The sequence below is a fragment of the Pyxicephalus adspersus genome, chromosome 7 (assembly GCF_032062135.1).
Source record: "Pyxicephalus adspersus chromosome 7, UCB_Pads_2.0, whole genome shotgun sequence".
Classification (NCBI taxonomy): Eukaryota; Metazoa; Chordata; class Amphibia; order Anura; family Pyxicephalidae; genus Pyxicephalus; species Pyxicephalus adspersus.
The window spans coordinates 32,580,393-32,596,995 of NC_092864.1; the positions used below are offsets into that span (position 1 = coordinate 32,580,393).

At 40.9% G+C, this 16,603-nt stretch overlaps 2 protein-coding genes across 4 annotated transcripts in view; one reads left to right on the forward strand and one right to left on the reverse strand.

Moving 5' to 3' along the window:
• Positions 1 to 16,603, reverse strand: part of SPEG (striated muscle enriched protein kinase) — a 165,175-nt gene that overhangs the window by 14,153 nt on the left and 134,419 nt on the right. For all 3 annotated transcript variants that reach the window (XM_072418030.1, XM_072418031.1, XM_072418032.1), the window contains 6 exons: positions 15,847 to 15,999; positions 13,949 to 13,991; positions 12,890 to 12,958; positions 8,727 to 11,838; positions 8,356 to 8,496; positions 3,363 to 3,479 (listed from right to left, as the gene is read on the reverse strand). In XM_072418030.1, the coding sequence (XP_072274131.1) occupies positions 3,363 to 3,479; positions 8,356 to 8,496; positions 8,727 to 11,838; positions 12,890 to 12,958; positions 13,949 to 13,991; positions 15,847 to 15,999 (3,635 nt within the window). The remainder of the gene's footprint in view (positions 1 to 3,362; positions 3,480 to 8,355; positions 8,497 to 8,726; positions 11,839 to 12,889; positions 12,959 to 13,948; positions 13,992 to 15,846; positions 16,000 to 16,603) is intronic.
• LOC140335440 (tubulin alpha-1A chain-like) lies at positions 4,763 to 7,736 on the forward strand. Its single transcript, XM_072418033.1, has 4 exons — positions 4,763 to 4,916; positions 5,838 to 6,060; positions 6,165 to 6,313; positions 6,697 to 7,736. Exons 1-4 carry the CDS (start codon positions 4,914 to 4,916, stop codon positions 7,678 to 7,680), a joined length of 1,359 nt encoding a protein of 452 aa, XP_072274134.1. The 5' UTR covers positions 4,763 to 4,913; the 3' UTR covers positions 7,681 to 7,736.

Here is a 16,603-nt window from a genome sequence, read left to right on the forward strand (position 1 = left end):
AGATATTGTACACACGTATATATACACACAGTATATATATATGAATATTTATATATATATATATCTTTATATATATATATATATATATATATATATATGAATATATATATATATGAATATATATATATATATACACACACACATACACTCACATACACAATACAGCCTGTATCGATCAAATGTTCGTTCATCGCGCATGCTCAGAACATGCACGATCACTGAACGACCGTACACACGATAGATGGTCAACGATCGTCGTCCAATCCGATCCGCCGGTCCGGTCGTTCATTTCCAACGACTATCCTCGTTCGTCGGCGTCGTTGGTTACTTTTTTTACAAGCGATTTTTGGCCAATCGGTCGTTCGTCGTTCATTTCCAACTATAAAAATTAGACGTGTGTACGCAGCTTAAGTGTATTCCTGACATGTTTTGACCTACAACATCAGAATTTTTTTTTTTTAATATTATCATGAAATTATCTTATCATTAAAAAGCCAACTTTGATTATAATCATAAATCAAGAGGTCCTCCAACCAATGCTGCTGGGGCTCACTAAACAGCCCAACCATTAGAAATTAAGGTAATCATCTAAGGTGACCATAGTGGAGATAGCCTGCCAAGAACCTTCGCATCAAGGCTGGAATCCACACGCCCACTTTAACCCACTCACAGTTCTGTAACTTGGAAAATTAGTCCAGGTTGGATTAGGCCAATTCACTGCTACCACAGAGACGGACCCTTTACCCTCACTTCAACCTGAAACTCTTGATTCAGCCAATTGAATTAAAGGCCTTTCTATATCATCCAATCTTTGCAATATGCTCACCCTGACCATCAAAGAAGAATAACTAGAAATGGATTCAGTTTTAAGTGTTCAAGTTTCTTTACTAATTCTACACTATTCTGGAAACATCAATAATGATCTTCTTGGCTATCTGTAAGGGTGACAATCTTCCTAATGGCCAGCAATATAGGAGGAATTCTACCCATTGACCACTACACTAATATACTGTGAGCTGTGAATAAAGTAATTATAGAAGGAGTTCACCTATGTTATAAAGGTCAAGAAACTCTGCTCCAGACAATGGCAAACACAATTGGAAGGAGTAGCTTTCTTTCTAGGAAATTAGGTTAGCTAGGTCCTAACTAGCTGCACTTAATTATTCCACCAGGTAGGTTAAAGACTTGGAGGAATGCACAGGGGCAACATCACGTTCCCCCAGACAGTGATGTTCCAGTCACTGGTAAATACACATGAATTTCCTCCAGAATGTAAACATTTTTAGGTACTAGGTAATGATTGACAGTCCTTCCGCTTCACCTTTGTTACTCCTGCCATGAAAGACCCTACCCCAAAATCAAACTTTCTACCTTTGCGAAAACATCTACCCAATTAAACAGGATTCTAACCACTCAAATTTAAAGAAGAACTCCTCTTTTTCTCTTCTAAACTCCCTTTACACAAACTCTAGTCCAGTACCTATGATTGCTGAAATGATATTTAGCTGCTAGTCTGGAGTTCTGCCCAAAGTGGACCAAGTAGTAGTCTACTGCAGGCAGAACCAAGCATTTCCTCAGTCCCATAACTACACTGTTTGGTCACAAGGTGAGAACACCACCCAGAACTACAGAGTACTACTCATGATTGTGTCATCTCTGAGCTGGCATCTCGGTTCAGAATGTAGCTGGTGACCCTGGATGATACCTAAAAAAAGATGGCTCCATCCTACTGGAAGGGAAAGCAAATGAAGGCATTCTCATATGAAGTACTGTGTTCTCTGGATCACAGAGAAGGGATAAAAACCTAGAAATGTGTTGCACTGACAAATACTGAGCAAAACATCTGATACTAAATCCACTTTAGGCAGACCAGCAGATAAATACACATTACCAGGGCCTTCTGTATTTTAGCGCATGCAGGTGCATTGTAATCATTTTGGGGCTGAAAGTATTTTATTGCTTGTCGCTACATTGAAATAATACCAAGGCCGCCTTTATTTTACTGCTAGTAGCTATAATTGTAAATATTCCAGGGCTGATTTACTTTACTGCATGTAGCGGCATTGTAACAAAAGAAAGACTGCCTTGTATTTTATTGCCTGTGGCTTGCTTCATTCCACATGACTGAGCTGCAAAGTGTATTGAGGCTTTGTCAAAGACATTAATAATGCAGCACGGCTTCCGCCTGTACAACGAGATACACTCTCTAAATAATATATGCTACACATATTATCACAGAGAGCTGTAATCATCCAAGGCCATACCTTACCACTGTGCTCCCTGCGGCAGAAATGACACCTTGCTTATACCTAATGTACACTAACAGGTATCTGTATTACCATGGGGTGTAAAACCCAGGTCACCACTGGCATACTGTAATATTAAAAGGCATCACTGTCCCACTACAGGGCAACAGTTGACTCCCATTGCTATAAACTGGATGGCTGATGAATAGCTGGAGAATACAGTTGCACCATGACCACATTTGAATACCTTCTGCATGCTTTTATCAATCAAATCTCTTTATATTGTATATTATATAAATACTGTACATGTTTGGACTGTATTACAGATATGCAATTGCAAAATTGCAAATTGGCAAATGATTGCTTGTGTACTTCTGTACCTGACCCGATCAAAAAAGCTTGATATTTGTATTGCTAGAACTTTTAGATATCGAGAAGGGGTCCCAAGACTTTTACCTAATATAGGGCTCAGAAATTTCTGATGGCAGTATTGATAAAAGGGGTAAGATATCTATACTTGTGGGTGGGGAGAAACAACAGGGATAGATAGGGTCCAGACTTCAAATGTGCTAATGAATTTGTCTGCGCACACAACTGTTCATTAAGTTGTATATGATTAGTAAGCAGTGACATTTCCAGTTTCCACCTCCATCCTGCCACCATAATCAACATCCCCCCAGGTACTGCAGGTGGAAAATGGGGGTACACTTGGTTTTTAAGCTTTTTCTTTTCTGGTGTTTTTTCCACCTATTGGTAATCGATCATTTGGGAAGATGAAGGAGGCCCAGAGACTGTAAGAGGTCCTTCCATTTCAGTGGAAGGTTTACTTTAGGTTGCATTAGGCTTCATTTTGTTTTTTTGGGGTTTGTTGACTTGCACTGTGCCAATCAAGTCAATGCAACTTGGAGACATTCCGAAACATGGTAAATGTATGTCAATGCAAAGGTATTCTGCTGTAATATGCCCTAGAAATAAAATCCATCAAGCTACATTGGGAGTGGTATAAAGTAACACAATGCCTGCTCACAGTTTGGACAATGACACCAAGCATAAGTATGGTATGTAATATGTCCCAGCAGTACAATGAATTTAACCCAATACACATTGCTAAGTTACCTTTCTTCCACAGGATGCGGGGTGCAGGGCTGCCAGCTGGAAGACAGGAAAGGGTTACCGAATCCCCCTCTAGAATCACTGTGTCCTTCAGTTTGATGTGGAAGACTGGAGGGAAATCTGCACAAGAACAGCCAAATATTGAGATTTAACCACTGCCTAAGGAGACCCTGTCACCAGACTGTTTTTTTTCAACAAAAATCTTCTGCTAAGATTCTAAAACAAATTTAAACTGCCATTGAAATACATGAACAACATTTCAGCAATAATTCCTTCAGCTTGTATTCAGACCCTTGCACTACACAATTGTTGGTACATCTAAAGGATATTGTACAATTAGATTTCAATGTGCATGGTACAGCTACAAATGAGGAAAGGCCAGCAATCCAGAAGATATGGCACCTTGACTGCAAAGGAGCAATTATTGTTCCAATCGCATGCTTAGAGGGTCCACAAGTGCTTTTTGTTGAAGCAGAAGGCCTGGGTGCCCCTAACATCCGTGATTGCTGTTTGCAGTAAAGGATGATATACAAAATTCTGACCCATACACTTCAAAATATTGGAGGTGAGAGGTTTATTTGTGGGATGAATCAATCATTCATGGCAGATAACCATCACTCCATGAATGTAGGCACCTTATATCCACCATTTTTATGTAGAGAATTAGACTGTAGTGAATTTTCTATAAATATTTGTATTTCATTGGTCACCTGCATTTGTTATTTCTTGGTAACCCCATGAACTGTGTAATAATATTACAACTGGTGGACCTATTACTAAATTTGATTCATTGGGGGCTAATTAAAAAAATGAATATGGGCAAAATAAATAATTACTCTGCAAGTGGTGTATCCCTTAGATAAGTGAATGAGATGAAGCTCTGCTATGCAATCATATCTAAACAAAAATCATGATTTTTTATAGTGACTGGTTCATAATTTGTAAAGAGAGTTTTTATGACATTATTATATTATATGAATTACCCCTTGCAAGGTGATGGATTAGTTCCTAAGTGAACATCCCGAAATTCTTTAGTAAATCTCTAAATATCAGCTACAAAGGGCCATATAATATGTGTGATCATTTGATAGCTTGCCTATTAACTAATTAAAGTAAATCTGTCCACGTGTAGTTAGGAGCCTTCCTGCAGATTGCACTGGATGTTACAATGTATTACAAAAACTGCAACAATCTGTTACACTAAATGTTCATTCTGTGTCTGGACTTTGATCCAACTCTGTCTCCTAATTTCCCTCCTTTCCCTCCCAGTCTCCCTCCATGCCAGCACTGCAGTGGCCCTTCTCTGGCCCGGGGCCACACTGCTCTTTGTGTACATAGTGACAGTTGTGTAGTGCTGAGCATTGTGCTTTCCCCCCTCCCAACACCCCATGGTGTCCCCTGCCCCAGGTTCCCTCCACCTCCCTCCTGTTACTAAGGACACTGCTACCCCTGCCTGCTATATATATGGAGGAGAGGAGAGAGAGGGGACAGTAACCGCTCCACACCGAACACCTAACCCATCGGACCCAGGAGAGATCAACTCTATCCAGCAACATGGTGAGTGAATGACTGCACTCTGTAGATCTATTCATCCTTGTATGTGAATTCACCCTACCTCTCTATACATTTCTGTATGCCTTGCTTTCTGCCTGTGTTTGTCCTATGTGCCCCACTCTGCCATTCTTTACATTGCCCCTGTGCACCTACCTTACTTTCTTTTCCTGACTGCACTCTGTACATCTCTACATCCCTGTGTCTGCTCACTACTTCTCTATACAATACCATATTGCATGCACTCTGACACACTTTGCATCTCTTTGTCTGTCTGGATCTTGCTGACTACACATTCCTATGTACCCCACTCTGCCATTCTTTGCACTACTTTGCATCCACCTTTCCATGTGAGTATGACTGTCCTCTGTATATCTCTACATTCCTGTGACTGCACTGAAATTCTTCAAACATTTTTCTATGTCATGCCAGTCTTTGCATCACTGTGCCTGCTTGGATCCAGGTGATAATACATTACTTTGCATCCACCTTTTGGTCTGTTCCTGAGTATGACCGACCTCTGTAGATGTCTACATCCCTGTGACTGCACTGAAATTCCCTATACATTTTTATATTTCTTGCACTCTGCCAGTCTTTGCAACCCTGTGTATGTCTGGATCCTGCTCATTAAACATTGCTATGCACTCTGCCATTCTATACATTCCTGTGCACCTACCTTTCTATCTGTTCCTGGGTGTGACTGCACTTTGCTGCTCTGTACACCCCTGTTAGACTGCACTCTGCCCATCTATACTTTACACCCTGGCTGCACCAACCTGTGTGTTTCTGTACATTTCTCTGTATGACTGCACTCTGCCTGGCTCTACACCGCAGGTTATACATCTCTGCACTCTGCCAGTCTATACATCCCCCTATGCATTCTGCCCTACCCTAATCCTAACTCTATATATTGTTTTCCCCACACAGAGGGAGTGCATTTCAGTCCACGTTGGCCAGGCCGGAGTCCAGATTGGCAATGCCTGCTGGGAGTTGTACTGCCTAGAACATGGCATCCAGCCGGATGGACAGATGCCCAGTGACAAAACCATTGGAGGAGGAGATGATTCCTTCAACACCTTCTTCAGTGAGACCGGGGCTGGTAAACATGTTCCCCGTGCCGTCTTTGTGGACCTGGAGCCCACTGTGATTGGTGAGTAGATCTATTCTGTTCTGTAACTAAATTGTGTTTGAGATGTCAGCCAAGTGTTGTCACTTGTAGCAATGTTCTGACCCATTGTTGTCACATTCCTATAGATGAGGTGAGGACAGGAACCTACAGGCAACTTTTCCACCCTGAGCAGCTCATCACCGGCAAGGAAGATGCCGCTAACAACTATGCCCGTGGTCACTACACCATCGGAAAGGAGATTATTGACCTGGTGCTGGACAGAATCCGCAAACTGGTGAGTGTTTCCTAACCTAGATCTATGGGGATTGTGAGAGGAAATCTGTACAAAGTGAGGGGCTTTCTCTAGACACTTGTCAATGGAACAGGTGTCCCAATCTGAAGGTGTATTATTGTTCTCATGATTAGTCTAAAATATTAGATTTCCTATGCAATAGACACCAACACCAATAAGGCGAATATACATAGCCGGGATATAAATATCAACTTAAGAGGAGCCAAAACTACAAATTAGCATTCAATTAATTTTAGGTAAAGATTAGGAGTCAGAGGGTTGTGGAGTATTGGGGGGATCACGCTGTCTATTGTTGGACTTGTGGACATAATTTTATTGGATTTTCATGGTAGTTATCTAATATGTCTTTGTGTCTTCTTTCCCAGGCTGACCAGTGCACGGGTCTCCAGGGATTCCTCATCTTCCACAGTTTTGGTGGTGGCACTGGCTCTGGTTTCACCTCCCTCTTGATGGAACGTCTGTCTGTTGACTATGGGAAGAAATCCAAACTGGAATTCTCCATCTACCCAGCTCCTCAGATTTCTACAGCTGTGGTTGAGCCCTACAACTCCATCCTCACCACCCATACTACCCTGGAGCACTCGGACTGTGCTTTCATGGTGGACAATGAGGCCATTTATGACATTTGCCGCAGAAACCTGGACATTGAGCGCCCAACCTACACCAACCTGAACCGTCTGATTGGCCAGATTGTGTCCTCTATTACCGCCTCCCTTAGGTTTGATGGAGCTCTGAACGTGGACTTGACAGAGTTCCAGACCAACTTAGTGCCCTACCCTCGTATCCACTTCCCCCTGGCCACCTATGCCCCTGTTATCTCTGCAGAGAAAGCTTACCATGAGCAGCTCTCTGTGGCTGAGATCACCAATGCTTGCTTCGAGCCAGCTAACCAGATGGTGAAATGTGACCCCAGACATGGTAAGTACATGGCTTGCTGCCTGCTGTACCGTGGTGATGTGGTGCCCAAGGATGTCAATGCTGCTATTGCTACCATCAAGACCAAGCGCACCATCCAGTTTGTAGACTGGTGCCCAACTGGGTTCAAAGTTGGTATCAATTACCAACCACCCACCGTGGTTCCTGGTGGAGATCTGGCCAAGGTGCAGCGTGCCGTGTGCATGTTGAGCAACACCACAGCCATTGCTGAAGCCTGGGCTCGTCTGGATCACAAGTTTGATCTGATGTATGCCAAGCGTGCCTTCGTGCACTGGTATGTGGGTGAGGGTATGGAGGAAGGAGAGTTCTCTGAGGCTCGGGAGGACATGGCCGCCCTGGAGAAGGATTATGAGGAAGTTGGCACTGACAGTGTTGAAGGAGAGGGTGAAGGAGAAGAGGGAGAAGAATATTAAAAAACCTCTGATACTGGAAAAAAATTAGGATTTAATAAATATTTTATTTAACTATATGCCTTCGTTTCTTTTTTCTGAAATATGTACAGAAATTCACATCTGTTATTCTTGTTGTTCCCATATTTTAAGTGTATGTATTTTATTTACATACGGTATTTGTAGGTACTAGTGGATAAAGTTGCACAACCAGCTTGCTCGCCAAACAATTGCCAAGGTAAAATCAGTTACACATATGACATTTATTGTGTTCAGCAAATCAATATGGGCCTTAGTTGACCTGTAAGTTGCCTATATGTACCATATAGATTCTAAAGGGGTTGCTTACGTATGCAATTATACACATTAATTCTTAGGTCATCCATTGTCCAAATTTTGTATATGCTGATAGATATGGGAAAAAAGGAGGAGACATTGTCAGCACATTTTCACTGGTGGAACAAAAATGTTTAACTAATGTTTTCAACGATCCTCTACTCTCTGTCTTAGACGGGTGGATTGCAGTCAATGATTATCTCATAAGGTTTACAGGTTTAAATGGTTCTTTCGGGCAGCCAACTGTTGTGTTTTAAATGTTTAAAACATTGGCATTGCTTTATTGAAGAGGGTCAATACGGTTGTATTTTAGTCTTTTATCATTTGCAATAGACGCTATATTCTGTAACAGAAATCTCCTACCTGACTCATTACGGATATACTGCCTGCCAACTATGCTGCCATCTTCTTGGATCAAGCTGGCTGGGATACTCGATTGGGACACCATCTTGTCTCTCTTACTGCGTGAAAGACCCCAGCGGTCCCACCTAGATCGTCTGTCATCTAGAAGAATAAAATGCTAATAATTTGATGTTAAGCAACACATACAAACATATTTAAATATAATTTGCATCAAATGCCCTGCAGTAGACTGGTAATATGTGAATTAAATCCCAAATGATATGAGACATCTCAAACTGCTTTTTAAAGCAACCTAGATGCACCTGAAAGCATTCTGCATCCACCAACACACAATACGTAAGCAATGTATGCAATCTGGGGACATAACTCACCTTTCTCTACCATTTCTGATTTGATGCTGAGACCAGAATTAATAGATTCTTTGGATTCTGATGACCCAACCTGTGCAGCAAGCTGGTTTTGCGGTATTCCAAGTTTACGTAAATTCTCTCCTTCTGAGTTTGATCTCCTTAGTAGAGACATCAATGGTGTTCTCCTCTCAGGTCTGTCCTCTTTTCTTTCCTGACTCTCTGAGTCCCTTCTTTCCTCTGACTGGCTTCTCAGCTTCATAGACAAACGATCCATGGTGTTTCCAAACTTCCTTCTCATTGCCAACACAGGTGACTCACTGGCTTTCTTTTGTTCCTTGGATACACCATCAGAGATGGTTTCAATAGACCCTGTCTCTGATTTTAGGCTTTCAGTGTCTTTTTTGTCTTTGGTACTTCCCCTTCCCAAGGTCCAGGAAAGACGCCTTCCTGGAGAGGGTGATTCAGCTTCCTCTGCTTGTCGTTGCTTACGCTCAGTTGTTGGAGTTTTCCTGAAGCGTTGAGACAGCCTTCTCATAAAGCTTGGGTCTCTTTCTGCATCTCGTAGGTCCTGAACAGATCTAGACCTATCATCTAAGCCTAAAGCTGCAGGCACAAGGAACTCAAGGGGAACACCAACTGGGCTAGGCCTGTACATTTCCTCTTCTCGTGTTGCTTGAGCAGCTGCTAAATTCTTTTCTTCTGACCTAGATCTAGTGAGCATCTTCAATCCTCGAGTCAGAGAAGACTCCCGATTCCTCTTGAATTTGGCCTCAAACACTTCTTCTGAATCTATGTTACTGATATAGTTGACATTCTCTGTACTTCCACCAGTGGATGGCTGTTTAACCTTAGAAAAGGCTGGTGGCTCTGGCACTGCTACTTCTTGTTTAGTTATTTTTGCATCTATCTGTTGTCTGCTCACTGCTGGCATGAGCCTGGGCTTGTTCTCTGCAGGTTTCTCTTGAGGATGAGGTTGTTCTGTTGAGGAAATCTTTGACCTTTCAGTAGATTCTTGTGGCCTTTCTTCTGATGTTGGCATCTGAAGTGTTTGCATCATATTTGCATATGTTGATTTTGTAGGTAATGCAGTACTTTCTGACTGGGGCTTCGGAACAGAGGGTGGCTCTCTAACTGCTGTCACAGATGGTGATGGGACTTTTACTGGCATTTGTTTGGTTTCTTTGCTCTGCACAGCTGTAGATAGTGGAACAGAGACAGGTGTATTTGAAGGTTGTTTTACTATTTTTGATCCAGGAGATGAAACTGCTGAACTTGGTGAAGGGGACCTTAGCGTAGCTGGAGCTTTTAATGAAGATGGGCCAACAGTTACATTTGGCAGATGAGATGGGACAGCTTCAGAACTTGAAGGTGATAAGCCAATGACTTGTTTTGGTGGAAAAGATGAAAAAGTGACTGTCTTAGGAAAGGTTGAGGGAGCAACAGAAGCACTTTTTTGAGATGTTGCAGGTGGGAATGGCAAAGGTAAAGTTGCTGCAGGAGAACTTGGCAGTGTAGATGATGAAACATTTGGGGATGAAGAAAGTTCATTTTTATGTAAAGCAGCAGAGGGATATTTTTTTCCTGATGTAATCTCTTTTGTCTGTGTTTTTTCTAATACAGGATTTTCTTCTGGTTTAGGAGGCTCTTTTGGAGTTCGCAAGTCAAGAGGGGCAGTCTGCTTTGCCTTTTTATCCACAAGTGTCAAAGCCTTTGGTGTTTCTGTTGTTCTTGCAACAAGCTCATTATTCTCTGGTATATCTACTTCAGATGGTGTCTTAGCTGGCTGACCTACTTGCACACTTGGAGTTTCCATTCTAGGAATCACATCCTCCACCAATGATGGTGCTTTAGGAAGTAACATTTCCAGGTTTTCCCCTTGAAATTGTTTATCAGCCTTGGGCTTCAGAGAAGGTGACTTATCTTTGCCATCTGTTCTGTGATTCTGAATTTCTGTATTTACACTTTCTACCTGCTGTTGGCTTGGTTCAGGAGTCACAGACTTTGATGGAATCTCACGTGGAGTTTGAGGACGGGAATCAAATCGTGATTGATCTGTCAGAGCAGACAGAGAGGGAGACTCTTTTAATCGTTGTGCCTCCACTTGAGCAAGTGGAATTTCAAGCGGAGCACCAGACCTACGATGAAGGATAAGTGGCTCTGTGTCAGAATGTGAAAAAGAACTGGTCTTCCTTAAAACTTTCTCTTCTGATGCTTCTCTTCCTGGTGCTGCCTCACTGGAAGCAGCACGGCTGAGTTTTATGGTTGGGATGGGAGATGGAGGTGTATTTTCAGTTCTTTGGGGTCGTTTTTTATCAACTGAAAGTGTTTCCATCAGAGGACCCCTGAGACCACTGAGCTTATTATCTGCTGAACCACCTCTTAAAAGTCTTTGCCTCATCAGCTCCAAACGTTGAGCATACTCCTCCTCTGCTGATCCTAGTTTTTTACGTCTCATGGGGCTGCGATTTCTGGTTGGCAACTCCATGGAGGCAGCTTTAGTCATTCCCTTTTCAAGATGATCCCTTATATCACCATCTTCACTTGATACATTTAGCAAGAGAGCACTGTCAGCAGAGCTTCCTCTTCTCAGTTCACCTCTGCGTGCTGTTACCAGCTCCTCATCGGGTATTTCTGAAGACTCTAAGCTTGATCCCTTCTTGAGAGGTTTTCTTGGGTGATCAGCCTTTCGGCTGTCCAAGGGCTCCTCATCAGAAGAAGAACCCTCTTCAGCTTCATTTGATTTTTTCCTGGAAAGTGACCCCTTGGGTCGTTTACTTAGTGACTCCGGCATCTCTCTTCGTGGGACTTCTGATTCTATGACTTTGCTGGTGGTTTCTCTACCATCCTCATCTTTACCCTGATCTGACATATTGGTATCTTCTGCATTTTGAGAAGGTTGATCTTCATCTGTTGGGATTTCATTAAGGGACATTCGAGAACCAGAGAACTGTACTTGAAGAGGCATGGGTACATAGGGAAGCTCTTCCAGGTCATCAGAATCTGAAGAAGAGGATAAGCTAGAGGATTCCTTAGCATTTCTAGGAACTGCAATAGACAAGTGGTTGCTGGTGTCTTGTAGGAGCTCTGGGATAGACCGCATCACCATATTAGACTTAAAGCTGATTAGAGAACGCTGTAAAAGCAAAGAAAAAACATATTTTATTACCTGTACAGTAAATAAGTATTATACTTCTTAATATAACTGTAGCCAAATTTTAGCCAAAGCCTGAAAAGTAAGAACATAAAATCAATGCTAATTCCTACCTACCCTAAGGTATAAATACATCTTACAGTAAGGTATAAATCACTAAATTTAAACACCATTCCCAGACTCGCCCCCTGCACCACAATCATCCCCACCCCAAAAAAGGACCCATGCATGCTTTTTTGTTGCTTTTCTTTTTTATATTGACCCTGTTTAGATGTCTTTAGGCTGGTCACATAAACCGCATGCAGAGAATGGTACTGAAACAAGGACATAAACTCCACTCTCTATATCACTGAATCTAAGTGCAGGCCATTGTGGTGCTGTCCCCAGGACCAGGGTGCCCATTGTTTTATGAATAACAGGAAGGAGGTCAAATGATGTTGGCATCATTTAGCCCAAAGCCCTGGAAGATCCTTTTAGTTTGTAGTTTGGTTTTAGGCATTTCAAATCTGGATGTGGCTATACCCATAACTCAACAGGAGTTTACCCTATTATCAAAGCTGTACTGCTAATTGGATGAGATTTGGGTTCTCCATTACTGTGGATTTGCAGCAAATCCCTGGGATTCACAAAGTCTGGATTTGTGGGTTTGCAACAAAAGTAATAAGCAAACTATAATGCAGTGCATACACCTCATGCCTGGTCAGCTACGTCACAAGAGCTAACAATTTGTGTCAGCTTTCCTGTGCCTTTTGTTTAGCAATAGTTTGCTTAAAATTCCTAAAAAGACCTAAACTCAATGACAAGATTCAAGTCTTTAATAGGTTCCCCTGCAATTCCTGAACTTCGATGAAAGTTCACCAAACTGTTCATAAACAGAACCCATGTACGTTCACTTTTGCATAAAAGCAGTGTGCATTCATTAAATGACAACTTCCACCAAAGATAGTTAGTTGTCCGAGAACAAATGGCAATCATAAACTGGCTTATTATATAGCGCATTGTATTTCATATTGTTACAAGCAAGGCAACTGACCTGCCACTTGCGTCGTGACTGGAACAATTTAATATGATCCGTGCTGATGTTTTTTCCTTTTGCCAAAGTCTAAAAACAGATAACATACAAAATTAATTATAGCCTTCATAGATGCAACTATAATCATATTTATCATGTTGGTACATCTATCCCCTTTATTTGTGCGCGCTCTCTCTCTCTCTCTCGCTCGCTCTCTCTCTCTCTCTCTCTCTCTCTCTCTCTCTCTCTCTCTCTCTTTATATATATATATATATATATATGTCTCTCTCTCTCTCTCTCGCTCGCTCTCTCTCTCTCTCTCTCTCTCTCTCTCTCTCTCTCTCTCTCTCTTTATATATATATATATATATATATGTGTGTGTGTGTGTGTGTGTGTGTATATCTGGTATTTTGTAACCTGTTCAAAACTAAATCTAAAGGCTCACTTTGTTGAACTCTCCTGAAGCATTCTGAAAATGCTTCAAAATTTATCTTTGTCATAAGTATACATTCACTGTTTAAGTTTGGGTGAATTCAAAACCCCAGATCTGTAAATTTACTTTGAGTCAATTCTAAATTGTTGAAACCACTGGACCAGTGTAACATAGCAGCAAAGCCTTTAATAATTTGGTCTCAGCAATGTTTTCTTTTAAAGTACAGTATTGCTGTCCTAATTAAATAATTCCTCACAAGGGTTGTATTGTTTTTTAAAAAAGCCAAGTTATTATTTTAGTAAGTAGCTAAATTCATAAATTAATTGCATATATCTTATGATATAAGCATCCCTGAAGGCAGCACAACCTTTAATTAACATGTAATTGTTTTCTTAATTTTTGGTTTTTGATGTCTGTCTGGCTCCATGGAGTGATGTTTCATGGTGCTTGCAGTAAGCAACAACATGTACTGAACAATGATTTTTAAATGAACAGGAAGCAATATGCATTGACATGATAAGAACCAGCATCAACCTTTAGATATGAAATAAGCAGTTGTCTGGTATAATACAATGTAACAGAATTGTACAAGTTTGGATTTATGGATGATACATAGTAGAAAATAATAAAGAGGTATCCCACTCACTTTGAACCATGGATGCTCCAAGCTCTCCTCTGCATTAGGTCTCCTAATCCAGACAGAAACAGAAACGTTAGTACTACATTGAATTTACATCCCTTAAGAATAATCAAATGTGATGTTCCAAGACTGAGTGACTGCATTAAACAAAAATAGATAGAAGATTTTGATGATAAAGTTCACCTCAACCCCCCCCCATCTCTTAGCTTAGTCGAAAAGATTTCCCAGTGTTCTCACTTCCAATGACAGTTATTGATTGAAGGAAGCTTAGGTTTACTTTGATACAATTTATGGAAAAATGATTGCAAACATCTGACCAATACTTCTTGATGAACTAGTTTGGCCTCCATTTCTAATGGGTATTAAAGTGGAACTAAGCCTGCTTACTCACCTTACTCACCTTCCCCATTTCCTTGCAGGGAGCTCCTATCTTCATTTTCCCTCTCTTCCTGCATAGGATCTTCGGACATCTTTTTTTGCCAGTCTGGGATGACTTTTTTATTCATTTATTCCCGAGACGTGCAGGGGAAGCCAGATTTGTTGGGTTTTCTGGCAACCAAAGCTGATTCAGCTCTTTTTTTGCCAACTTCCTGGAGCAATCAGGCAGGCAAGAGATTTTACAGAAGAGAAATTGCCTTACCCTTTATGCATTAATAATCCGCCTGATTGTGGAACTTTTAGTAGCCCAATTCTTCAGGACCCCTTTTGCAGCGATTTAAAGCCCCCTTTTCTGGAAAGACCTCTGAGGTTAGACACTTATTAAATCTCTTAAAGGCTGGGGAGGATATGCTTTCTTTGGTGAACCTGTGTGATCCACAAATCTGGAATGGATTACTTAAAGTATTTTGATGTTTATTAGCAAATGTTTTTAGTCATGGAAAAGATCCATTCCATTTTTTTTTGGATCACCCAGGTTCTCTGATGAAAGTGTATCCTCTCCTGCCTTAGAGAGTTTTAATAAATCAGGCCCACTGATGTAGTAGGAGAAAACCTAGATAGCACAGTGGCTCAGAGGTTAGTGCTCTGGCCTTTTCGAATCCTGGCCAGGACACAATCTGCATGGGGTTAGCAGGTTCTTCCTGTGTTTGTGTGGGTTTTCTCCAGGTACTCCGGTTTCCTCCCACATCCCAAAAACATTTAGGTTAATTGGCTTCCCCCCAAAATTTACCTTTAAACTGTATTAAAGACATATGACTATGGTAGGGACATTAGATTGTGAGCCCCTTTGAGGGTTAGCCAGTAACATGACTTTGTACAGCGCTGCATAATATGATGGTGCTATATAAATACTGTATATTAATAATAACCTTGAAGAGGAAGAGGCTTCTATTCAATAACTCAACTCATCCTAATGGTGTTCAGTGGGGTAAGGGGTTCTGGCCACTCAAGTTCTCCATACACTAAACTCATCAAACCATACAAGCTGGTTTTCTCCATAGGAGCGATGTCATGTTTGAACAGAAAAGGGTCTTTCTCAAACTGTAACCACAATGCCTCAATAGAAAAGAGTCCTCACCAAATTTTCACTACAATGCTGGAACAGGAAAGGGTCTTCACCAAAAGGTTTAAAGAGTTTAAAGATTATGTGCATTCTGTAGAATTAACATTACCTTCAGTGGAGATACCTGAACTTAATACCTTAAGTCATAAAATTAATTTGATGGTCAGGTGTCTACAAGATTTTGACCATATATTGCATTTATTCAGTGGGACCCCAGGGGATGAAGTCCTGTTTAGTATAACAATGAGACTGATTACATGGTCATAGTTTATACAGATTCTCACAAAGAAGAACTAAGCACAACCAGATAAAGCTCCTCAAATAACATGAATAAATTCCTGGGAAAAATGCTGCAGATGACTTGAACAAAAATCAAGCTTCTGTTTAGCTGGGTAATACTCACAGTTTCTCATTGCCCAAGACCTTAATTAGGAACCCTCTTGCTTCCCGAGTTAGATCTGCAAACATCTTTTCTTCAAATGCCACTGTATATCCTCGAATATTCATCAGCGTGGTGTAATCATTTTCGCCCACGAAGGGAGAAACTCCTGTAAGGCTAGAGGAGTTAAACATGTGAATATCTACCATACGGTGTGGTGTTGATTTTTAATATATCATAGTAGATTCAAAGAAAAATAATCTCTTCATACACTTAGGGTCTCATTTATTTGTAGTAAAGCTTCAAAGCTGTACAGCCACAAATTTAGAAAAAAGTACCACACTGCACACAGACAGCAATAAAAATCTAACAGTGGTTATAATCCATGCCTCTCTACACAAAAATGATTCTTTCTGAAATGACCGGAATCATATTATACACTTAGTAAGAACTATTGTAATATGTACCTAAAGCTAGCAAAGTATTTTCTTGTAATAAAAGAGGAATAGACTGCAGAGATGGGGACATAATCCTGCCCCTGGACAAAGCATTGGTCAGACCACATCTGGAATATGCAGTCCAGTTTTGGGCACCAGTTCACTAAAAACACATTGTGGAATTGGAAAGAGTACAGAGAAGGGCAACTAAACTAATAAATTGAATGGAGGAGCTCAGCTATGAGGAAATAATACATTTTTTTTTAATTTTTTTTACCAGATTTTGTGTTTTTTTATTTAAAGTTTATTATTAAATTTATTAACTATTGAACATATTTCAGTGA

Excerpts from the sequence above, each read along its gene's own strand:
- LOC140335440 (XM_072418033.1), top strand. Across the intron at positions 6,061-6,164 it reads CCTGGAGCCCACTGTGATTG|ATGAGGTGAGGACAGGAACC; the intron begins GTGAGTAGATCT and ends ACATTCCTATAG. Across the intron at positions 6,314-6,696 it reads TGGACAGAATCCGCAAACTG|GCTGACCAGTGCACGGGTCT; the intron begins GTGAGTGTTTCC and ends CTTCTTTCCCAG.